Below are 26240 nucleotides of genomic sequence, written 5' to 3' on the forward strand. Positions count from 1 at the left end.
AGCGTGGAAAGTGATTTTTCTGAAAGAAGTATCAAGTGCTGCTGGTGAGAACAAAGATGGTAAGGTTTTCTCTCTGGATCAAGACAAAACGAGTTTTTGTTTTGTCAAAAGGTGGCAACACTAAATGGAGTACCATGGAACCACAGACACAAAAGAAAACGTCTGTAGCTGACATTGTCTGGCCCTGTTGCTGGATTAGAGCAACGTGACTGTAATCAGAATGTCTGTACTAACAGTTCATCTTGTGTAGATCTAAAGTTGCGCAAAGCAGTGCTCACAAACATGTATTTACATTTGTTTATTTGTTCAATAAAATCAATGTAAATTTCACTTGGAGCGCTAAATCTATAAAACACGAAAAATTCACTCCATCTTATCTATTATGTGATTTCTAAGGGGTTTAGATATGGGAGCATGCAACTGATGGTATGGGGAGAAGATACAAGGACAGGGACTTCAAGTGAAGGTATTCCCCTGCTAAGATGAGACACTCAAGTGGCCTTCTGTCCTGATACCATCCTCCTCCTCCTCCTCCTCTTCAACATTATCATCTACAGGGACACATTATGGAGCCCTTAAAATTTAATGGAACTTCCAAACTTAGCAACAAAACTGCAGGAACATTTTACCAAAATTCTGATGTTTTACAACGTTACTGAGAAACAGCTCCTGCATCCTAATCGTGCGTGTTCTCTTTATGAACTGAACGGACCATTTCCCTTCAGATCACCCAGAACCTGGGGCCGTGTTTTTAGCTGAGCTGTTAATTGCTGATATTAAAAGCAGCAGAAATCTCTGAAGGGAACGTAGAATAGACGTGAGAGAAGATGGGCAACGCTGCATGCAGGTAAGCATCCCGTAGATTGCTTCTCACAGGAAGTTGTTTCTCAGTGCTACAAGAGCTTCGGGGCTCAAAAATGGGAAACTGTTGAGGACATTGGCTTCTCTGCCTGTGGGATATTTTGATGTTCCAGATAGCAACCGCTGAGAGGTGAAATATTTCTAGGATGAATTTTTATTTACTGTCAGCACAAACAGGCATAAGTAAGGCCAGCAGCAGTTCAGACTATAGGAGATGCAGAATGTAATGTTACTAGGCAGCTTTTTACAGCCTCATCTATCCATAGCGGAGAGTTTCAAAGAGGGAATATTCAGTTACCATACACATGTGTGAAGTCCTTAAGCAGAGGTGCTGGGCCAGAAAGACACGGGGAGGCGAGAGTTGCGATTTTGGACTGTAATACTGCAGTGCACTGTTTTTGGATGGGGCGAAGAAGGACGCACGGATACAATTCACTTCAGACACAGATACAGACACTCACCTCCTTATATTCCTTGTGAGCCCTACAATGGTTGAACAACCATTTCAAATTTTACCCACAATTCTCAATTATTTACTATAAACCCATTTTCCCGCTCAAACATGACACTTCCCATTAAAGCGGGTCATTACAATACTGATAATTTGGAAACAAACCCACACACAGATGGCAAATTCAGTCTTTCACACACAAATGTTGGTACTCAAACAAACACGTACATTCATACTTACGATACAAAAAACACGCACACGCAGAATATTCATGGTTCTTCAGTCTCACTCAATTCTATCTGGACCAGTTTGATCCTAGAAAGTTCTCCAACAAATGCTGTCAGTGCCTCCTCTCCTCAGGAACTGGAGAAAGGACTGTTCATTTTCCTATAGCCCTCAAAACTATGAACAGAATTAGTTTCTGTTTAACATGAAACTATGGAATGAGGTTCTATTTAACATTACATGGTGACCTGTCTTCTGACCTTCCACACCTTGTGAAGACCCATTTATTCACTCATTACCTTTGGAACAATCCAAACATGTTATCTTCCCTATTACTCATGATCTCAGCAGTAGTACTTCATTACAGTATTAATGATTGTTTCTTGGCTTTGCCTATAAGCTGTTGTTCTTACTGTGTTTATAACTTTCTTTTGGTTAATTTCAATTATTGTGTTGAACCCAGACCAAGGTGCAGAACAATATTTCAACTAGTATTGTCATGACCTGATTGTTATCTCTCAAAAGTGCAAGCAATTTCTGTATTCCAAACTCCTAACATTGTATGATGACTTTCACAAACCCATACACTTAAAGGCAAAATGGACATAAAAACACTGATGCCCAGAACATCTTGTCCTCCTGGCTCAAAGCATTCATACCAAACTCTGCATCTGTGATGGCAATCTTCCATATTTCCTTTTCCAAAACTGTGTGCAAGAAAAACAACAAAGAAGCTTTCAAACCACACATGAATAAATAAAAACCTTTCCTCTGAGGCAAGGCACTCTGAAGTTGAAGATATCGGCATTTTAACATTCTCTTCCATAAAGCACATGCACCTTAGTAATAGTTTTATCTAACCTTGTGTCCTCCCTTGCAAATAAGTTTGGGTTGCAAAATCTGAAATGGGATCTCTGGATTCCTAGCCATGCTCAGACTTCTGGAAAATCCAGGAACTCGCTCCGTCATCTGCATCTGCTTCCCCATACAGATGTAGAAAGGAAACCGGCAATGGACGACTGTGATTACTTTACTGGCGTAGCAAGCTGCATCCCTCATTCAACAGCTTCTTGGCTGAAAAAGTTGCTGGAACTGGTAATGTACTTATCTGGGATCATTCTATACAATTAATTGCAAAAAAGTGCAAAAAAAAGTTGCTTCTTCAGAAATAGCAAAAAAGCATAATTGTCATAAATTACATTTAATTTGCAAACATATACACAGACCTTTAGCTTAATTGCAAAGAACATTATTCAGTCACACACACCCACACACTCAGTTGTGTTAAAGAATGAAACAGCTTTGACTCAGGCCATTTGTATTAGAGCAAATCCAGTCTGCAGTGTGTATAGAGGGATAGTCAGTAACTAAGCCACATGTAATACCCCCTTTCATCACACTGTGAGAGGACACTCTGACCCTTTGTCAGGGATAACGACCATTTGTAAACAGGTCTCATTGAATTTCCTTGCATGCCATTTGATCTTTTCGCAAAAAAACTTTGTCTAAAAAGTTTCTCCACACTTTGAAATTAATTTCATGCTCTTACTCGATCTTTATGTAAAATAGTAAGGTGAGCTGTTGATCATCTTCTGGTGGAATACCGTAGGGGCTTTTAAAGAATGATAGTGAAGTCAAGCATCCATAATTTTGCAGAGAAATACCCGAGGCATCCTTGACAGCGAATTACAAGCCATCTTTCCCTATTCCACTCCATTTCACTGCGATGTAAAATATTGTAGCTTGGGGCTGGAGCGTAGGTCAGCCGTTACCCACTGAGAAAAAGGCAGAGGTCAGCAGTGACCCGCTGAGATACTAACATTCTCTTGTACAGCTTTTTTTCTTCATTTTCTTTGGGGACTTCTGCGAATGGTGCAAAGCCAGGATTGGGGTGGTTTGTAGCACAGAGCAAGCTTTGCCTCCCTTTGTCCACTGTGGCCTGAGATCATCCACTTCACAGAGAATTTCCCAAGGGGGACATCGAGATCGATTTTCCTCTCCTCCATCTACACCTCTCCCAGAACGATCTCCGTCTCACAGAGAAGGGATGAGGAGGTGAGACATTTGGGCCCTAATGCTCAACGAGGGTCTACCAGGCCTGTGCTATGTAAACCCACAAGATTGGACATTTGCACCTTTGTAGATGATGCCCCCTCTCCCTATAAGAGAACAAACACACATGGAGAAGTACTGCAAGAGTACAAATCTGATGTTACACCCAGGTCCTTTAAAGTGTGTGTACTTACACTTAAACTCTCTCCAGCACACAAACACACACACACCTTTCTGGTTCCTTGGTCTGACATCGCTGAGCAGTGCGTTTCATTTAATCATCCCAGGCAGCGAAGCGGCAAGATGGATATATTCAATCTTTTTGGGCTGTTGATACTGAAGCCCTGCCATGCCGCTGATAAGACCCCAATTCCACTGGGCGCAAGAAATAACCAGCTCGCCCCACAGTGAGATGGAACAGAAAAATAACAAGGCCTATCGACCTGGCCTGGAGCACCGTAGCAAAAAATAAAGAAAAAAAAGGAAAAAATCTATTTAATTACTCCCGTTTATGTAGTCTTTTATCCAGGGATCGCAAAACAGGGTTTAGTAGAGGGGCAAGTTCAACTCAAAAGCTGTACATACAGCCCTGCAGCATTTTCTTCACCCTACTCTCTACAGCAGTTGCAAAGAAAGAAAAGGTCTGATTAGCCATTTAGGTCATAAGGGCGTCCAAGGAGTTGACTGAGCATCCACACTGGTCTCGGTGAAAGCTTTGGAGAGAAACTGGACCACCTGATCAGCACAGAGCACAGCTCAGGATGGAGTGTGAAAGAGAGCATGTCTAGCAAAGAGTGAAAATAATGCAGAAATAACAACCTGAAATTAGCCTCTCTGCTATTGCCACTCAACTGCCAAAAACGCTTCTCATTTACCATCCCACCTGCAGTCTGTCCTTTTCAGACATTTGCAACGAACAAATGGCTCTTCTCTAAGCGAACAACGCATCGGTCAAAAGCTCCTTTTCCCGCCTCGTCGTCCTCCGATTGGTCACACTGTGTTCTCAAATGAAATTGTCCCACTTCACACGGAGCATGGCAGGGAGCGCCTCTGTGCAGGTTTATAGCCAGAGACTAAAAAAAGGAAACAACAACAATCAGTTAACAAAAAAACGTGCTTGGAGCGACTGGAGTACGGTTCCACAAAGACATCCGAGTTCCTAATGTGAGAAATTAAATCCCAGAGAGTGTAAAAAGGAAGCATGTGGCGTAGGTGTGAGAGGATGTGTAGCGTGTATGAAAAAGAACTACGAGCAAGCAAAATCGGGAATGGAGAGCAAAGTTCAACTTGCTCCAAAAGAAAATGAGGAGGTAACGTCACGGTGCTGTGTGCCTTCTCTGCATCATCTTCGCTCTTATTGTTTGTTTCATAAAGCAACATCATTATCTCATTTGCACCAGATGTTGTTTTAAAATGAGCACAACGGTTTCGTGAATGAGTCAAAATTGCATATAGAACAACTGCTACATGCAACCTTTGAAGGGGACACCTGGCCTTGAACATCACCCCCCTAACCCTCTGACACAGAACTGTTAACTGAAGTCTTCTGCGGTCATCAGTCTGTGCACCTCTCTTTCTTCCTCACTTCCAAAATACATATTTGCTCTTTAATGCAGTTTTATTTCTTTGCAGTTTCCTGAAAAACATTTTCAAAAATATATAATTTCTTTAAAGGTTTTTCTGAATTTCATGTGCAGTTGCAGTCACAAACATAGGCCCATAAGAAACGTTTCACAATTCTGTGCCTGAGAATTTTTTGTCTTTAGAATAAAGAAAGAATCTTATTTTCATTTGGTTTTTTCTACTCTGAATTACAAATACATGAAGGAATTAGAGTTATATTATAGTTTCTTTTTTACGTTTACTGGGTCTACAGGGTAACATTGAGCTACTGGTGGAAATTTCATTGTCATGGGTATGTGCACAGAACTCCAGTAAACATGAAGGGTCTAGTGTACCACCACCGTGCTTCTGCAGACCCCCCTCCAAACTTTTTTCATTTCCTTCCTCCCAGTGGAGGCCACATTGGAGGCCACAATGGAGGCACACTAAAATGCAGGCCTGAGACACGAAGACAGATGGCCCTGTGGGCTGCAAACGGATGACTATTGACTAGATGACTGTTCATTTTTCCTACTAGGAAAGGCATGGTGACCCTCTGGCCTAGGAGTGGGTCGGAGCTGCTCCTCTGGCAAGCCACTTGATGTGTGGGGAAAACTGTGGGCCTTTATCCTCTCTGTTTCCTCTCAGATTCCAGATAAAACCTCTCACTCCTTCCGTGCTGACTCGCATCTGCCCACATTAAGAGGTTGGACTTTGCGGTGTGTCCAGTCAAATTTGAAAGTGGCCCGGGCTGGATAATGGCTTTCCTGTTCTGGTAAGTGAATTTAAATCATTACAGTGAAAGCCATTTCCCCAGGCCTCAGCTGAACTAAAGTTACAGGAGAGCAGTTTTCTACCTTACACACTGAGTTTAGCAGAAATGTATAGAAAATCTGGATTCCTTGCAGTGTAACTGAGCAGCATGTGGTTCCTTACAACAATCAGAGGGAAAAGCATGGTGAGAACTGTACGAAAATTGTACATTGTAAGTCTCAGAAAAAGCCATCTCTGCATTATACTGAATGGTCAGTGAATTCTCACATCAGTAGAATGATAAGTGGTCAGTACCATTCAAAATGTCTATATGGTGAGTTACAAATACCCAGGCTGCGCTACAAAAGAAAAAAACTCACAAAAATGAGCTCACGGCACAGCCCTCGTTTGCTCAAGAACAAAACCTGGGATGCCACAGCTGACTTTTACTGTCTTACAGTCTGACAGGTCTCTAAACAGAGGGGCAGGAATTGAGGTCATTGCTGCAGATGTTTACCAAGCATTCATCCCACTCTGTTCAGTGACACCTTATGGGACTGAACAAACCACAATTAGGAAAGGAAAATCGCTTATTGAGGAGGAGATTAAATCAAAGGAAAACGGAGGGGAAAAGATGTACAAGCTGTCCCTCTCTCTGCTGGTTGTCACAAAAGAAGCACCTGCCAGACAGGGGTGATTAAAGAGTAGCACAGGGTGGAATTAAGCAGGACTGCCATAAGTCAGTAATTAAAGGGACTTGCATGGCAAAAATAATGCACATACTCAGGCCACTACTGAAAGTGTCATTTGGAGGGGTTTTCTTATTCTGCATGGTCACTAAAAGTGAATTTTGATGTTCAGGGTGTAAAGAACATGGGGGACTGAAGCAGAGGAGAAGGAAATGGCTAAAGGGGTTAACGGAGACAACTCGGACCTTGAACCTATACAGTAAGGGATGCTAACATGGCAAGAGTATGACTGTAGCTCCAAAGTGACAAATTCTGCTCCTCCTAAAACCAGACAACACCCAAATGTGTGTCCATGAAGTGCACTCAGGACAGCTCTCACAGTAATTTTATTTACTAAAAATGAAATTCGCAGATGCGAAATTTAAGCATGAATGCATTTTGGCCACAGGTTGTTATCAGCATGAACGTGAATATTAAAGAAAAATATAAAAAAAAAATGGGAGCATAGAATGTCATATGACTAGCATCTTACGTAAAAGGAAAACTATTGGACAAAACGTAGTATACAACGAGACACCTGATTTGATAATATACACTGAGACAGCTTACAAGTACACTTAGAACTGGGAACGCTGTGATGATTACACTATACTCGATATTTCCAGAAGATCCAGCATCAGTTGCAGTAATATTTCCTCAGCATTTACATGGAACACTTATTTTTTCTGAGTTCATAAAATAAAAATAATATTTGGGCAAACTCAAGGCACCATGCTTTACAGTAAAATGTATTGATGGTACTCAGCCTATTCCTCATGAGATTTACAGTTTTTAGCATGAGGTCTGCTTCACTTGAATATCATGAGATGTAGGATCTAAGATGACCCAGGGAAAACTTATGGTGGGGTACAATTTAACATCATGAGATAAATAGAGAAATTAGCTTGCAAATATAGGTCTAAATAATAAAAAGGATGCAGTGGTCCTCTTAAAGGAATGAGTGCTAATAAAGCTGAGGTACTGGCCCTTTGACAGCCCGTTCTTCTGTGCCTGTACAATAAAGCTGCACCGGAGAGCATTTTCCACTCGGTGTTGCATTTTGTTCTTCTTCACCCAGCACTTGCTTTCTGTGATGTATATGAAGTATATATCTGGCATATTCAAAAACAGCCCTATTAGCATTAATTAAAGGACTAAACCTCGTTTCTGCAAGCAGTTCCAAAGAGACGTGATACTCGGCCGTGTGCTCGCCCTGCCTTGGAGGAGCCTGTATACACAGATAAGGGCTTTTTGGGAAGGCATTACTGCTAGTCTTCATGTTCAACACTGAACAAGAGTGCTGCCTAAAGCACAGCAATGTCAGCACAGCAACTAGCAAAGCGATCCTCCCGCAATTCCTCCGCCCCTTGCCTAATGACAGTGAGTAATTTCCCCTGTGCCCCTGCGTGGTTTCCGACATCCCAGGCTGGATTTTCCAGCAACTTGGCCCATCATGGATGGCTTGTAAACACAGGTGGTCCTATCTGACAACTGCAACAAAACCCTTCCTTTTCAAAGTGTGAGTTCCTTCATGTGGTGTTTTCCCCCTTTAACTTACTTTAAAAAAGAAAAAAGGAAAAAATGACAGAGACTACAGAAGCACCTGTTTTCTGTTGAAACAACCCTGAGTTCCGAGAAGCTGACAGCTGGTGCCAGAACAAAGCGCAGTCTGACGCCTCGCTCAAACGGTTTGATTGAGAAGGTGACATTTTATCATATTTAAACAGCAAAATCTCAGCTCTCTGCCTGAAAGGGGGAAAAAAGACAGAAGTCAAATCAGTCTGTGTCTGGAATAGGAAAAATTGGCTCAACTTGGAACATCAGCCCTCATTATGACCCTTTCTTTAGCAAGGTGGAAAGCAGTGGAGGGGTCCTGCGACAAAGGTTAATGAAAGGCAATCAGTGCTTCGACAGGAGACCCCTCCACAGCCAGGCAGCCAGACAGGTCCCTGGTGCTTGTCAGCACAAGGGCCTGAAGGACATGACAAGACAGTGGGTAATCAAGCCGAGTGGCAGAACGTAAGCATCGCCTTTAATGTCTTGTAGACGGGGCTGGTTAAAGTTATTAATGCAAAAGCAGGATTGGCTTTGCAGTTTAAGTCTCAATGATGGTACCAACTCGCACTAAGGAGCCGTGTCGAGCTTGGCAACCTCCGTGTGTGTGTGGGTAGTGGTCACATGGATGCACAACTTTTCTGTGTGGATGTGTTTTGTAAGGGAGTCTGTTCTTCCTAAAAATACGCCTTGCTAACTGGTCTTCCCCCTTTTCTCCCTCCCACGGTGCTCTTGCTAACCCCCCTTAACCCCACCAGCATCATTGTGATGTCAGATGTGATCAGGAGAGGAACGCTCACACTCAGAGCAGCTTCTCAGCACTGTTCCACCTGTACCCTGGCTCTTGGGAAACAGCACCACAGGCTTTGATGTGACTGTAACCAGCTTTATTATGTTTCCAGCTTGGGGGGGATGTCACTTTCCGTGACGGACAGGGCCAATAAGAGAGGTGGACATATGAGGGATTATCGTTGAACAGCTCATCTGAGCTGCCCGTTTTTTCTCAGGGAACTTGAGCTGAGGGCATGCCCATGGTAGAGGCAGTACCGATGCTAGTGTATGAGGAATGGAGGTTGAAGAAGAGAGCAGCTAGGCCTTGCCACCAGTGTCCTACTGCCAGAGCTCCTTTAATCTAGGGTCTAACAGCACCCATACTGCCTGAACACTGCAGAAACCTGGTAGTTGTGTATACAGTCAAAGTCAGGGCAACTCTAATATCAGTGGTCTGACCAATACAAAGATTTAGGGGTCAGGTCCATAGCAGAGTTCAGGGTTTCAGCAGGGGACAACTACAGAATCAGCACATCAACAAGAAGCGGTTTAAGAAACAATTGCATTGTAGGCTGGAAAGTGGAATCAACAGAAAAGGAAAATAACACAAAGAGGTCACAGGCAGCTACTGGCTTTCATAAAGAATTACATCAGTCCATTAATATTGTGCATAGAAATTGAGTCTCGACATGAATATTGTTACTTTTTTCCTTCACGTCTTAATAAAAGTAACATTAGAACTCTGAAAAGGTAATAACCATGGAGCTAAAGTAGCCTTGCTGGATTTCATAAAGGTTGAAGTATGAGAGTGAAAAAATACTTTAAGTGTAAAAATATCCATTATCTGCTGACAGAAGGCTGGGTGGTTATTTTCAAAAGCAGCAGAACATCACCGCAGTGGTGCATGAAGAGTACACTGCGTTCACTTCTAACACAGGACAAGCAGCTTTAACCTCCTGTCTCCTTGTTACCTGAAAATTTAATGAGCAAAACTTTTCTTACTTGTCTAAAGTGAGATAAACTGCAGGCGGATCTGTAAGGCGGAAAAGCACGTTCAATTATGCACCATTTTTCCTCTGAATCTTCCTAATCATGGAGTAATACCCTCCCTCAGATATTGTGTTTGTCGTATCTCCAGCAGGCCTTAAAGAGGGATTGTTGTGTTATTCCTGTCTGCAGATTCCATTAGCCTGCGGGCAAGTTCCAAATGCGTAAGGGAGATGCGCTGGGTTCAGGGACCCCCGCTGGGAAGCAGAAGCAGTCCCTCCAGAGAAGAATTCTCCTACCCAGCAGAGTTATGTTAGCATGGAGAATGGAATTTTATCGGCTCTGCAAGTGGAAAAACCATTTCTCTACTTCATCAGTTACTGGAATGGGGGGGGAAGAACGGGTTTCATTTGCATGTACCGAGGAGAAATTGTAAGGTGTTTTTTCATTCGTTGAAAATATGGCTGGTAAAAAAAAAATTGCACTGAATTACATAAACAAAACCTCAGCTGCGATATAAATCCATAATGCATGCCAAACTCACAATACAGTTAACAGAGTAAAAGCTAACACAGTCACATCTCCTTCTCACTCGTGCTCAAACAATTACAATTGATTGTGTGACTTGAGACGAGCATGAGGGTGACGATAGCTGATTTCATCAGAAAACTAAGTCTGGAAGCCTACATCCCTCATTGTTTCAAGCAAAGTATGATGATACATCACAATGTGGCAATAACTGCGAACAGGGTTTTAATAGGGGGCAAGCAGTGCTGAAACTGTTAAAGCTGCTTCCTTGCAATCAAAGCACCAGCAAAATCCAACTCTTGCTGTAGTACCCCTGATCAAGGTCTTCACTATGAACTAATACAAAAAAAATAAATATATTACCCAGCTGTATAAATGGTATAAATGGTTTGAAAAAAGAATCTAAGGAGCATAGTGTACAAACCTAACATTGCAACTTGTTCTGGAAAAAAGTATCAGCTAAATTAATAAATGTAAACGTAATATAACTATATGCAACACATAATATTATAAGAAATTATTATAAGAATTAATATTATAATTCATATTATTATTTGCTCATTTATTTATTGTCCTGTGGGGAATATCCAACCAACTAAATAAATAAAACAAGGGATCCTCCTGGAATGAAAACAGTAACCTTCTGATGACGAGCCCATGTCTTTAACTACAGCACTACCACACACAAACATTCCAAAGTTTTACTCTAACAAGCAACATTATTGTGGCGTTGTAAGTACAAAAAGTGGAATGAGACTCTAATAGTGTGCCAGTAAAAACTGATTAATAAATTTATTAAAAGAAAAGAAAAACTACACAAATTTATTGCTATACTGTGACTGTCCAAACACTTAAAGTTGTGATTAAGTCTTATGGCACTGGAGAGCAGAATCTGTATGCCTGTATAGCAGCAGAGCATGAAAATTTCCCAATTTCTTCACGGCATTCAGAGATGTCCCCACCTGGTCAGTTCTGCGTTCCCATGGGTTTACAGGCTCTCATGCAGTTTGTGCTGGTTTCTATTGCTTTTGGAATGCAACTAGAGTGCCATGTAAAATGTTAGAGCAGACGCAATAAAACACCTATAAAAGCTAGTACAATCGATTAGCGAACATTAGGCTTTCTCAGTTTCAACAAGGAGAATAAATGTTGCTGGCATTTAGAGAGTATACTATCATTGTTTGCCCTGTAAGTGAGCTTTGCATCAACTACTACACCCAAGTGATGACTTCCCTTACCAAATTCTGTTTGTTTTTTTTTTTGTTTTTTTTTGCTGTTGTTTCCATCGGTTAGTTCTTGCAGTACTAACCAAGTGTGTTTTAGAACAGTTGCCAGGCCTTCACATCTACAAAAAACTAAATGTGAGCCATTCTTGCTAGACCATGGTGAAAAATGTATACAGCTGAGAAGGATTGTATTATTAATGTCCTCTGATATTTCGAAAAAAAGAGAGATAGAGAGAGAAATGAGCCTTGAGGCATACCAGCAGTGATGGTTTGCATGGAACCTCACTGACGTTTGAGGCTCAAAATGAAAGAACCAAGAAATGAAATGTCAATTCACTGCTGATTATTCTGCGTAACGCTGTATAACACTTTATAACACAAAAAAAACTAGAGATCTCTAAGAACACTGTCCTAGATTATGACAGAGGTTTTTCAAGGTCAGTACAGATAGACTACAACAGTGACAAAACTGTATTGTCAGCATCCCATGTCTCCCAAAGGTGCAATAGAAGTTAATCAAATGAGCTTCTAACCTCTCCAATTCCATGCAAGAGCAACGAGTCCAACACTTGTCCTCAAATTGATATCGGTTTTAGTTTCTGAGCAGTTTTTTTTTTTTTTTTTTTTTTATGTGCCGGAAAACGTATGACATATAAACGCTCTCGGGGTGAGTGGTAAACTACACCAGACAGCTGTTGACAGCACACTTTTAACAGACAGATGCTACTACCATCAACAACTTTATTTAACACCCATAAATGTGTTTGCAGCAAGTCCTTTCTATCAGTACAATACCAGTTCCTCCCAACAACAGACAAGCTGAACAGTACTGCAGGAGGCGTACCCCAGTAAAACATCTTTGTTTTTCACCATTCTTCTCTGCATTCAATAGAAACGAGCAGGAGAAAATTAGTTTTATTGGCATTGTAACAGGCTCATGTCTCCTCTTAGCTTTCATACTGCAGCCGTAAGAACTGTTTGTTACAGACTCGTCAGTGCATCCTGGGAGCCCTCATCAGAACCATTGGGGAGCAGTGCCTCTCGAACCCTGAAAACTGCTTCAGGCATTTTCATTATAAATCACTCGAGTGAATGCTACTTCTTTTCTACTGCTAATGCTTTTTCTCTCCTTCACTTGCTGTTTCCTTTCTCTCAGACCGCTAGCAAAGCATTTCCTGACAAATGCATCATATCTGCACCAGCAAACAAACCCAAAACTCCAGAGAGTGTGCGAGAGTGTTTTTGAGAGGCAGAATGTGTCTTGACCTTCTTGATGGTTTGCAACCACCATTGACAGCTGTGCCAACACAGGCATGCCCGTGCCCCTCCCAACACACACATACACCTTGCTGTGTAGTCTTCACCTTTGCTTGGCATTTGGGTGTTCTGAAGTATGGCAAAAGAGAAACACTTTCCGAATGGATGGATACAGACTATGTGGTTGAATCTGTAGAAAGAAAAGGGTACTGATTCATAAGTTGAAAAAGGGCAGCCCTTTGCCCCACTGACGGATGCCTTACCCCATAACTAAGAAAGAAATGAAATATTTATATGAATACAAAAATCACAGTTAGTTAAGACTGCTGCGATTCTTAGCTTCTTAGTGTCTAAAGTATTTTTATTTCGGTTTTTAATAGGTTCCAGCTTCTTACCACATGACATTGAAACGTTGAACTTCTCATTAAAAATGTTGGAAAGTATTTTTCCCTACTGTCTTAGAGGAAAATATATTTACTTTTTAAAGTAGGTTATACTGAGTTATGTTCAACTCAATCGATTTTCAAGATTTAAGTTTAAAACCAGCAACATTTAAGTATAAAGACTGTAGATTTGTGCTCCAATACCAACATCATGGTCTATATATGTCAGTCACATCCAGTGCTGCTGAGAGGGCAGGAGAACTGAGAAGGAGGGCATCCAGAAAGAGAAGAGTTATGAGGAAGGACAGCAAGGGAAGGTGGAGAAGGAGACCAAGTTGTGTCGCATGTGACAGGTGAAGAAGATGTAGGCTGGAACTCACCAGGGAGTGGGTAAACTCTGGAGCATGGTCATTCTTGTCCGTGATGGTAATGGTGGCAGTGGCGGTCCCTGTCAAACCGACGTCGCTTCCTGCCATATCCTTGGCCACGATCTCCAGCTCATACTGCGTGGTGGGCAGTGTCTGTGAAGAGGACAGGAGCCCCATCACACTTCCTGCCATAAACCACAAAGACTGTGCAGAGCAGTGATATAAACAGATTTACAGCATTGCGCCAATGAGGTCGAGCACAGTGGAGGCTATATTGAACAAAATTCTAACTAATTAATTCTTTTAATCTGCTAAAGTTAGGATGCATAAATCATACATTATTCGACAAAAACTTTGGAGAAGCCAATTGCATCAGGGTGGCTAGCAAATCTTCTTAATTTCTGATCTCTGTCAACAAGTAGAGATTTTCTCCATTATATTTTCACACAGTCCAGATAAAGAATCAGAAGATGAAAATAGATTCAGAAAATCCTTCTCGCCATTTGATAACATTTCATTTACAGCTGTTATATCAGTCTAATAAGGAATGATCTGTCCATTGGAAGTTCAGAGATATTAGAATACAAAATTGAAAATCCTTCCTTTTACTTCATACCTCCTTGCATTCCCATCATCCATTCAATGAACCCTGATTCAACATCACACTAAATGACATTTTTGTCCCGATATCTCTATTTTAATGCTAACCATACACGTCTGCTACTATAGTCCAACAGCACATCCACAATTGCTGATGCTCTAACTTCTACATAGGTCAACTCTTAGGAAGTGTGTGTGCTATGATGCAGAGCGCTTGCTCAGCAGTTTCATGTAAGGGTCAGCTGCTATGCAATATGAAATCAAAGCTCAAGCAGAGTGCTGTGAACATCTCGCACAGCCCTTCCCAGGATTGGCGAGATGTCACAGGATCAGTTTGGAGGGATAGCTGAGAAGCCACAGTGGCAGACCATCCTCAGGAATAGGTTTCATTAGAATTGAAACTCCTGTCCCTTCCTCCCAGCTCTACAGCAATACAGGTTTGGGAGTATTTAAATTAAGATAAAGGGTTTTAACTTATGAAGGGAAAAGCAGGTATCTTTAAAAACATACAACTGTTTGTCAGTCTCTCCTGTCCTTCATTAGAATAGTAAATAAGAAGCAAGTTGTGCTGTAATGCTTAAAACATTTTCTTAATGCAAAGGCTTTCTTATCACTACACTTTAAGCAGCATGTGTCTTGTGAAGCTCATCCATGTATTTTAAAGAATCCCTACTGACGCCGTCATATATTCTCGTTGTTAACTGTGCGTAGTTAGGACCCGCATCTGTTCCTGTGGTCATGCATTTTTCAAGTACCAGTACAGCACTTATGGAATTAATCCACCCAACATGTCATCCCCACAGAAACTCAACAAATACAGATTAACATCTGTTCTGTCATGTTCTGTAGATTTTATCTGAATGTTGTACGAGTTACTCCGACTTCATATGCTTCCATTGCACTTAATGCATGTCTTTGATGTTAATGCCTGATGTTCTACAGCTCCTTCTTCAATTTCACCAAGGACCACAGACCATTACTGTTGTATAGTGAATGAAATCTTAAGGAGATCACAGCTGCTACTGTATTTTTGACTGAGCGTCCCTCAGTTTTTCCAGTTCCATATGTCAGTAATGTAACCACTTTTACCTTCTAACTGGCTCAAGAAAGGTGCAATTGTTTCTGTATCTCCTTCAGCAGGCTGAACAGGAGGACAGCTGCTCTGGTTCAGGTCAGTCAGTGGCAAAGCCCACGTCTATGTTATACACAAACACGTACCTGAATCAAATGTGATGACCTGTTGTCCCTGCCTCCCTCACTGATACAGTGTACTTTCTGGCACTGGCTCATTTCCCCTGCTGAGATGTTACCAATGGCTAATAAAGCAGCCAGATCATTACAACATCCTGATCCACACACACACACACACACACACATTTATTTACATACACACCAAGCAGTGGGCCAAAAGCTTGTTATTTATCTTTTTCCTTAAATACACAGTTCGACTACACCTGTGTTTAAATTCTTAAAATTAAGAAGCAAGAGGATGGAAAGAAAGCCAAAATCAACAAAACATTTCCAGATAACTGCTTAGTCAATACATTCTGGGAAGGCTAAACTTTGCAGAGAAAATTAATAATTGATGACTTTAGGGCCTTTTGGATGTTTTCCAACTTCTAATTGTCACCCCATAGGATGGTGAACAGGGGAGAGGGGGTGTAAGCTGTTTTAGTCCATATTGCTAAACCCAAGGAATGAGTGAACAAAACAATATTGAAATACATCACACCAAAGGACCCAACATGGAGAATTCCGAAAACCATGTATTTATTACCATACTCCCCTTGGACGTGTACAGACACAAGCAGTGTGCAACTGGTACGATGACAAATTAGACCCTTGTGATTCTACTATTCAGTTCAAATAATTATCTCACAACATCCAGCAAAACACACCTTGGTTTCACTAGTCATAAGTTCAACATGCCAATGTACTACTGTGTCTGACATCTGTATTTAATTTCTGTTCACAACATAGGCTGGAACACAGGCCAGTGGACAGTGTGGATAGAAGATAGGAGAACAGATGAAATAAAGACACAAAGGACCACAAAGATGTGCTTATTATTACAGATTAAACTACTGGCTTCACTTTCATAGCAAAACATCTCAGAGCCTGCTATGTTACCTTCCACTTGCAGTGCCTTCCCCACTCCAGCCCTCCCATGCTTACATTTCCTCTATGATGGGACAGAGGAAGCAGCTATACCTTAACCTGGTGGAGCTGCTCTTCAGACATCATTATGCTGTGCAATTCTAGGGGGGAATTATTTAAAAGCTGTTGTGAAAGCACAAATGAAGATGAGGAGAAAAAAGTCAGTGAAAACCAGTTCTGTTCCCTAGCCAAAACACTAGCCAAAGGGACCTGTTAACCTATTTAAAATATCCCCCTCATCACCCCAAAATAAGGCCTAGAGCACTACAAGAATCCTCTATCAAGGGGTTTAATCTGCACCCACATGTTCAGCATCAGCTAGCATTTAATTATTGTTGTGTTTCATATTTACAGTTTGAGATTCAATTTTGATGTTTCGGAAGTTTACCAGCGTTGTATTACCTGATGACATTTTTCCTCAATGAACTTTTCAATGGACTAGAGAACACATAATTGTTGTCCAACTATAGGAAAACCAAGAATGTTGACAGAGGCATTGCCTTCAATGTGTTGACTAAGAGGGGTCTGTGGATGACTTGAATAACTGCACAACACAAATGCTAAGAACTACTTGTTAAAATAAAAATGGTGCTTTGATGTTCTCAAAAAAAATCAATTAAAGAAAATGTGTAAGCTGCTTGAGACTCAATTATTCCACTTAGAGAATAAAACAACGAAAAAAATCTACTGAATACCGCAAACTCAAGGAAATTTATTGCTTCGGATTTATTATTATATTTTTCTCACTCAGATTGTCTATTTACAACATTACAGGCTAATACTACCATGATGAGCAGTGCATAACTTACATTTTTTAACCAGGGCTGCAATAGACTGGGATGTCATCTAGAGTTTACCCTGCCTCATGCCATATGCTTCCAGGATAAACTCCAGAGCTCTGCAACTCCACACTGAACAAACGGTTATTGAAAATCAATGGAAAGGATAGTTTTTTCTATCCATGTGTGGATTGGGAACAGCACTGGGCAGCTTGGTTGGCAGATGGACTAGATATAATAAAATTATTAGCTTCGGTTGAAATTACATATGTCATTAGATCTCTAATTCTTACTGATGTCAGATGGTCTTTTGGGTCAAGGAATCTCTCACCATTACCATGAAAGAATCTGTATCAAAGAGGCATTAGGATTTGCCAGAAACTTTAGGACATTCTCCAGTACGTTGGGATTCTTGGATGATTGATTGTAGAATCATAAACGTCTTACACACCACGGGCTCATGGCATCAGGTGTAACATCCCTCTCTTGTTTCTTAGCCCAGTCTGAAAGTCATCCACAGTGAGCATTTAGAGTGACAAGGGCTGCTCCTTCAGAACCCTTCTGTTCTCACCTTTTCATTCCTCACCAACGCAAAGTTTGACAAAAAAAGGCACAGAAAGGCCACATAGAAATTACATGAAGTGATTTGATTATGAGAGCTCCATCTCATGCATACGCACTTCTCCCTCGTCTTCTCCTTCTAGGAAATTTGGCTTCAGACAATCTTTCCACTTCATTCCATTTTACTACCTCTTTTCTCTAGTGTGAAATTGTTCAGAAGGATCTGAGAGAGAAGGGGGCAGAACATCTGACCACTAGGCTGTGGGGGGACAACAGGGGAGCCACAGGGACAGTGCATAGCAAATGGAACGAATTCACTTTGACAGCAGACAGACACCCACAATACTCCCCTGTGTCCCTGAATTAGACGCTGGTGAAACCCATCCCTTGTCCCATAAGGTTTGCATTTATAAGATAAATAAATACATAAATAAGAAGAGTCTTTGAAGATGATATACAGGTACTGCTCCTAAAAGGGGAGGGAATTATTCCCAATTAAACGTGACAGCACCTCTAACACTAACACACTGCACAGAGACACACACACACTCAGACACAATCCCACAGTCTTGTTTACTAAACTGACAGGCAAACAGGAAATCACCACTTGTAAAAACAGCAGTGACCTTACATATAATAACATGTGTACATGTTTTTACATTTATTCATTTAGTCGATGCTTTTCCCCAAAGCGACTTAAAATGTTAAGATACTTATTTACCCATTTATACAACTAGGTAAATTTACTAGAGCAATTTAGGGCGAGTAGTGGAGGTGAGGTTCCAAATGCAGTCTTTGGGTCCAAAGGCAGCAGCTCTGACCACAAACACTACCAGCTGCCCCCCTTTTCTGATACAACATTGAAACATCAGTGGTCTATTGCAGCTACTCCAGCCAAAAACAGCAACTAATTCAATCCTGATGTTCTCAAGCATTTGCCTGATGGCAAAGCCAAGTAGAAGCACCACGTCGGCTTGTGCTGAGAAGTGACTCAAAGAAATTGTCATCAGAATTTTGCAGCCTTAGCTGGTATAATTCTAGTGTCAACTTCAAGTGTGCAAGGTGTTGAATTACACAGACCCTGCGTCCTTGCAGACATGAAAACAGCGTTCTTAAAGAGCTGCGTCGATGAAAAATGACCAGCAGTAATAGCATATTCAGGTGAAGCCAATTTCACTTTATGAGATCACAAAGGGCTACAACATCAATAAACTGGATAGAATAAGCAATTAAAGCATTGTCGCACACATTTACCAGGAGTGCCATGAAGAGGGATCTCCAGTTGTAATGTGAGATTCGGAAATTGCTGATGGCCAGCTGGTCGGTAGCTGCAAAGATATTATAAATCACTTGGGTTTAAACGACAAAAGGGGAGAAACATAATCTGTGATGTTACTACCTCTGCTGCAGCATCAAACTCATCCTGTACTATGCCTGTGTGCTCATGTCTTGCAGCACCTTAGGTCTTAATCATTTCCTTGGCTTTCAGGTAACTAACTGTGCAGCAGCGTTGGGCTTCATAACTGTTCTTGTGGGGAAAAAAACAGAATGTCTATACTATGAACTGTAATCTATAGTATATTCTATAAAAGACATATAATTACTGAATATTCCAGAACACTTCCCAAGTTGAAACCACAAACACGCTTTCTGGTCACTTTCTCCTCACGGGGGGAACTTTCCCAAACTACATAATGCAGCCAACTTTTTGGTTAAAGTTTTATGCTCCTGAATACTTATGGAATTAAGTTAATGTACACATTTTTTTTCCTTTTTCTGCATTAGGCATTTAGTCAACAAGTTTGATCAGACATGAGCTGATATGTCCTGCCAGCTGATCTGAAGCAGTTCCCAGTTCTCAGAGATTCCCTTTCACTTTCCTGCCGAATTTGTCCTATACAGATAATCCCAAATAAACCCAGGTATACTGAACGTCTGACTGGTACTGTATATTCATCACAGGGAAATACTGTCATATCAAATCTGTGCTTAAAGATCAGTATCTGGGTACAGAATTAGATTCTTTAAAAATTTTCCTGCAATTTCTTTGCTTTTTTCATCACTCCTGTTTTCTTAGGAAGAGTTTGTCCAGGAGAACGACAAGTAAATTTCACAATAAAATATAGTATTTCTACATCATGGCAGAGTGTAATAATATCTATCTGGCTTGAATGAAGTCCAATGACTACATGAGACGTATGCATCAAATAGAGTTGTTATTACTGTTCACCAAAAAGTTTACAATTGATGTGCTGTAGCTTCCTCACTAAATGGAACTTCTCTACTCTGCAATTTGGCACTGGTCACTGTGCGATAAGTTTCTTTTATGTAATTGTACAACAGAGTTAAGAAAACAAAACAGTGAATTCTTCAGTAATATTTTTGGACTTATACTTCAGTAATAAGTCTTGCTACAAAGTACTGTGCTGTTTTTTTTTTTTTTCTCAATCAGATATTTGTTGACTTCTGTTATAAAATGGAGTGTCCAGTTTGGCTAGTAAATTATAGGATAAAAAAATTCTTCTAGATCCAGCTCGGAGCTCAGTTAAGGTCAATAAAAGGCATAACAAACCCAACAATGCACCCCACAGCATTTTACAGTATGTGGCCTTCAGTGAACTCTCGGCATGAAATGAAAACACGTTGTTGGTTTCTAAATAAATTATGCTGAGGACCTGTGACACCCTTGGGACAACAGGAAGAGCTCAAACCAGAAGAACTGGTTAGGGTGGCCAAGTACAGTAAGAAAGTTGCAGTAATGCTATGAGGACAATCAGGGTACTAGGAACTGATGTCATGGCAACACTGGAAAAAATGTTACAGCTAGACAGGATGGCCATGGGTTCATATGAATCCTTCTTTCCTAGCAACTCGAAGGGCCAGCAGTTGCTGAACGGTGGTTACCCAGAAGGCCTTGCTCTATAGCCACTGTGACTTCCATAAACACTCATGCATTCATAAATGTGTCATTTTTACAGTGTTCTCCAAACATTAATTATAACACCGACGCAGTGCTATATTGAGGTGACAGGTTGTGCCCCGGCTCCCAACATTCCCCACTTCAGAGACTGGCAATTAATTGCAGTGCCAACCCTTAATTATGATGGGATGGAAATCAAGTGGTACTTTCCCTAGGGCACTTGAACTTACTGTTGACCTAATTCTCCATTCTGATTTCTGAACCATATTTAATGCACTCATGGGAATATTTGGGGGAAATAAATCAATAAAAGTAAGAGGATCCAAATTAATAAAAATAAAAGAAATTTAATATGATTTTGGTCTTGTCCATATACACTATCTGTGTGCAGTGATTTCGACAATAAACGCAACTCTCCTCGGATGTTTTCTAAAACCACACACACACACACACACACACCGACTGAAGCCGCCGGTCCCGAGCAGAGTCGCGACCTGCTGGAACCTAACCCAGCAACACAGGGCGTAAGGCTACAGCAGGAGGGGACACACCCAGGATGGGACACCAGTCCGTCACAAGGCACCCCAAGTGGGACTCGAACCCCAGACCCGCCAGAGAGCAGGACCTGGCCAAACCTGCTGCACCATCGCACCTCCTTTTCCAGAAATATTTCTTAATAAATCCACTTTTACATTTACATTTATTTATTTAGCAGACACATTTCTCCAAAGCAAATTCCAATGACCTTTATGTAGTGTTATCTGTGTGACAAGTCCTTGTTGTAAACAAACATGGAGGGAGGCACTTTTTTCTCTGATTAACTTAAAATAGAATCCTTGATTACTTTAATAGTTTCGTGAAGTCTTACACAAAAAAAGATGCACTGCCGTCAAGCACATCTGAAACATCTGGTTCTCCTTGCCAGCCTCTCACCTCTCTCCAAGTGATTGCTCCTCATGTGGTATCACAGTCAAGGGAAAGTCAGCATCCACAGCGAGTCAACATCCCTTAAATCAAGGCCAAAATGAGCTCCTAAATGATGCAATAACTCTGTGATTTAACACTCCGAAATATTATGACCTTGCTTTAACTCAAGAACTGGCAAAGCACAATCCCACTTAGTAACCAATTACGACAAATAATTGATGAATAATTTCCCAATTTTGCCACAAAAGTGATTAAAGTTTTCGAGTTTTCCGATTGCCAAAAAGAGCAAGATCTATCCCCCACTCCCTCCTTAGTACATTACACACCACTTCATTGTAGGGACTGCAACTAGCTTAGTGGTTTTCTCTTGCTGCCTGGTATTCAAGAGTCACAAGTTTGAACACCACTTCCTGCTGTAGCATGCTAGAGAAAGATACACACCCTGAATTGCTCCAGTAAAAAAGGCAAAGCTGTGTAAATGGGCAAATAACACTAAACTGCTTTAGAAGAAAGCATCAGCTAAATGAATACATTGAATACACATTTCATTATGGCATTACATGTACTCAACTTGCTCCCTTAGGGTTAAGCACATTCCCTAGTCTTGATACATCTATCATGTATATCTTGTGTAAACTGGGCTGTAACTCACTTCAAATACTTGACCAACAACAGCATGACCAGAGTGCCTGGTTTGTTTGCCACACTTTAGACATTACTGCCAATTTAGTCAGTTTTTTATTTTCCCTCTGATTTTCACCCCAATTTAGCAGGTTCCATTTCTAGACAATGTTCAATGGTATAATACTTCCCCATCCTCTTGATTCTTCCACCTCGACCCCCATCACTCTCTGCAGACCCATTTGGTTACTTTCCTATTGCGGGTGGCATGGTACCATGAAGGAGAACTCACGATGATTACAGGAGAGACACAATAACCTACAGGCATTTGACATATCTGTAGGAGGCAACTTACATCCTCCTTCTTCCAGAGGGATGTAACTGTCCAATTATGTTCCACTGCTGCAGCACGCCTGGTCAAAACTGACATATTCAATATTATGTTACAGTAGGGGAGATTTTGTCTTATTTTTTCAAAATGGATAATACAAAAGTAATTTTCCATTAACAGAGTGATAATGAACCCTAACTTAATGTATTACTGTACTTCACAACTAGTCATTAACAAAAATTATGAATTCTAATACAGTCAACATGTCTCTCCTCACTCAGAGTGAAACTGAGCAAACTCTTAGGTGTGATTTCAAGCGTCAGCTAAGATGAATGTAAATTCCTGTTTAAATTAAGACAGATGAAGGGGTAAGGGAAGCCAAGCAACTGTGACAAATTTCTGTGAAGGCAAAAAGTATCAACATGGAGCGATGTGCGCGCACACATGAGCGCGCCCGTCCGCAGCTGCTTACACACACTTCATTGGAGGATCATATTAGCGCAATGGCCGCATTTAACCATGCTCATCAGACCAATTAGCTGCATGATGATAAGCTGATAAGCCACCCTGAAGTTCCTGATGAAAACAGGGTAATTGGGGTCGAGGTTGGGTTTTTGGGGGGTTTGCTGTAATAGAGCTGGAAAGATTGGGAGCACTCTAATCAGGTGCATCATCCAAGCGGAGTCTAATTGCTGTCAATTACCAACCAACTGGAGCATACTGGGAACCGAAGCCGCCGCCGTCCCCCAAACTGCCATCTTCGGAGGTATCAAAGGCCCGTCTGTGAAACGATGGTGCCACTTAAGACAAGGAGCCCAGGTGTTCCTAGTTAAATGTTAATTCAATTAATGCAGATCAAAGGCAGGCCAAATCCAGGGGCGGAAAGGGCCCTCCCTGAGGTGAGAGGGGTCTCAGCACTGTCCTCTACCCGCCAATCAGCTCTAATTAATTAGATAACAGAATAATCACCTCGAGTGACTTGGGACAGCCAGCAGGTGGAACAGTCTGATTGGACATTTCTTAACATTACCTGTTTCAGATACACCCTGCACGCAAATGTGGCCGCTGCAGAGTGTTTGCACATCAATTATATTACTTAGGCGGCGTGACACAGACAGGTGTGGAGTTCCACTCATAGCAAATCGCTGTTAATCACATTGGCGTCCTAAACTGACAGGAGGTGCATGGATCCATGTGTTCCCCACTGAACGGAACTGCTCTGGGCACTGCTGTGTATTGGCCTGGCAACCTAGCCGGAGGGTATGTTTTTCTCATCATCATTTGCAACTGATCCCATTAGCTCATGAAAAAGCCTTGGAGTGATGAATGGGGGTGTGGGTAGGCGGTGGAAAGGAGAGCTCAGGCTAATACCCCTGTGCCTGGTTCCCATCGGGGACTCAGAGAGAGATGTTCAAAATATCTCAAAGCTGGAGGGGTGGGGCAGAATGGAAGAGACACAGAGCGACAGCCATCTGACAGTTTCCATGCATAAATAAAATCATCATCGCTGCAGACAGCAGCAGCACATCTGGTGTGTTTATACCATCTCATTGAGCAAGGGGAGGTGTAGAGTTGGTGGGAGAGAGGTTCGTGCTTACACTTGAGAAAATCACTGTGGGGGCTCCCCCCACTGTCTCCAGATGGTAGAGAATGGAGGTACATCACCAGACTGCACACCCCATGAATTCAGACTAAAAGAATGGGTTTGTGGGAAATGGCAGCACCTGTGGCATCTATCCTGCCCTATCCCTGGCATGACTAAACATCTGCGAAGCATTCGCCATTCCAAATGAAGCGTGTAAGGTAGGTCTCTGCAATACATGGGTTTCAGAAGGATACTGCTCTAACGTCTCTAATAAAGAGAGAGAATGTCAGGAGCTTTAGAGAGTAAAAGATGCAGCAAATGTAAGTCTTTATTGAGCTTGGGTTTAATTGTATAGCTGCCACAAAGATTAGTCACAGGTACCTTAAGAGATCTAGGGAAAGAGACGTTACTAGTGGCTGGTTGTATGACAAAATAACACAACTCAAGGTTTACTTTAACACTGTAGTGAAATCTATTACTCTAGTGATAACATGTTCAATCTTCCATCATCTGACAGAGAGATCCTTTTTCAGCACACTTTCTCAAAAATCCTTCACTGGATGACAGGTCAAAACCAAAATTGACCTCTGTAATTGCTTTGGGGTCACCTGTTACATTCCAAGATGACTTCAAATCAAAGAACCAGCAAAGAAAGGGTTTGAGTCTTACCAATCTTACCCTCCCTGTCTTTACTCGGTCTCTCTTGGCTGTTGTCCCCCAGGGCTTGGTGTTGGGGCACTTGTTCTTCACCTACACAACTTCCTTTTCCTCTGTCATTGCTTCTGAATGATTCTTCTAGCTACAGCTCAATCTTTCTAAGACAGAGGTCCTTCACCTTCCTGAAGGTTCATCCACCTGCCAGATACTGTCCATTTCATCTACTTTAAAGTTCAAGTCTCTCACTCTCCAAGGCACATTGAAGCCATAAGTCACTCCTGCAGATACCTACTATGTAACATGAACAGGATCCACACATATCTCACAAAACCCCCTTCTCAGCTCCGAGTCTGGGCTTTGGGAATATCCCACCTGGACTACTGTAACTCCTTCTGTGTGGTCTTTCAGCCTTTGCCATCAAGCCTGTTCAGCTCATCCTAAATGCTGCAGCATAAGTTGTATTAGATCTGGCAAAGGATTCTCAGAATTCTCTCGTCATCATCATCTCTCTCCATTGGCTTGCCTTCAGCTGCCTCTATTCAACACCTTGGCTATGGGTTAGAAGACAGTCAAAGGATCTGTACCCCACTACCTACAAGACCTGATCATTCCCCATACCACAGCAAGAGTGCAGTGCTCCTCCACATATAACTACTTGGTGGCTCCACTTAAAGATCCAAAATCAAAAGTCTTCAGATTCTTTGTTTTTCTGAATTCCTTTCAGCATACAAGACGAGTCCAAAAAAAAAAATCCTAATTCTGATCTAACGCAACTATAAATTTAACACCATCTGTCATAATCACCTTTGTTTGTCTTATCAGACTCAATTCCTTAGGCAGCATGTGGGTACTGTATACTGGCAAAAACTGTGGTGTCTGATAAAGTGATAATTGTGTGGCTTTTGTAAAGCTCTTCACATACTGTGAAATGCTCTTCTGTTTATGCAGAGTAGTACACTGCCTTGGATAAAAGTGTCTGCTAAATGAATGAATGCAAATTTAAATTCACATTGACATGTAAGCAACTATTGTTCACTGAAGGTGTACAGTTTTCTTTAATGCACTGCTTTGAACCTTGGGCTGAATTTGATCACTTCCTCTAAAGGATTAAGAGTCTCATCAAAATTTGATCCATTGCAGCTGTAAAAGATCCACAGCCTCATATAAATCTGATCCTTTGTAGCTGTAAAAGGAGACACTGTGATATAAAAATGAAGACATAGACTTTGATTAAAAATCATCAACATTTACATAGTACACAGAGCAACACCATATCACAGCATATGTTATGTATGTTGTAAGGCAAATGCATAAGAGTGTATTACACTCTAATCTAGTTTTAGACCTAGTAGACGC

General features: G+C 41.4%; 1 protein-coding gene across 2 annotated transcripts in view; it reads right to left on the minus strand.

Annotated features, from left to right (window-relative positions):
- The window catches only part of cdh13 (cadherin 13, H-cadherin (heart)), a 334841-nt gene that overhangs the window by 60066 nt on the left and 248535 nt on the right, over window positions 1-26240 (minus strand). For both annotated transcript variants that reach the window (XM_018726675.2, XM_018726674.2), the window contains one exon: window positions 13759-13899. In XM_018726675.2, coding sequence (XP_018582191.2) covers window positions 13759-13899 — 141 coding nt within the window. The remainder of the gene's footprint in view (window positions 1-13758; window positions 13900-26240) is intronic.

This window comes from Scleropages formosus, chromosome 7 (assembly GCF_900964775.1).
Source record: "Scleropages formosus chromosome 7, fSclFor1.1, whole genome shotgun sequence".
Taxonomy (NCBI): Eukaryota; Metazoa; Chordata; class Actinopteri; order Osteoglossiformes; family Osteoglossidae; genus Scleropages; species Scleropages formosus.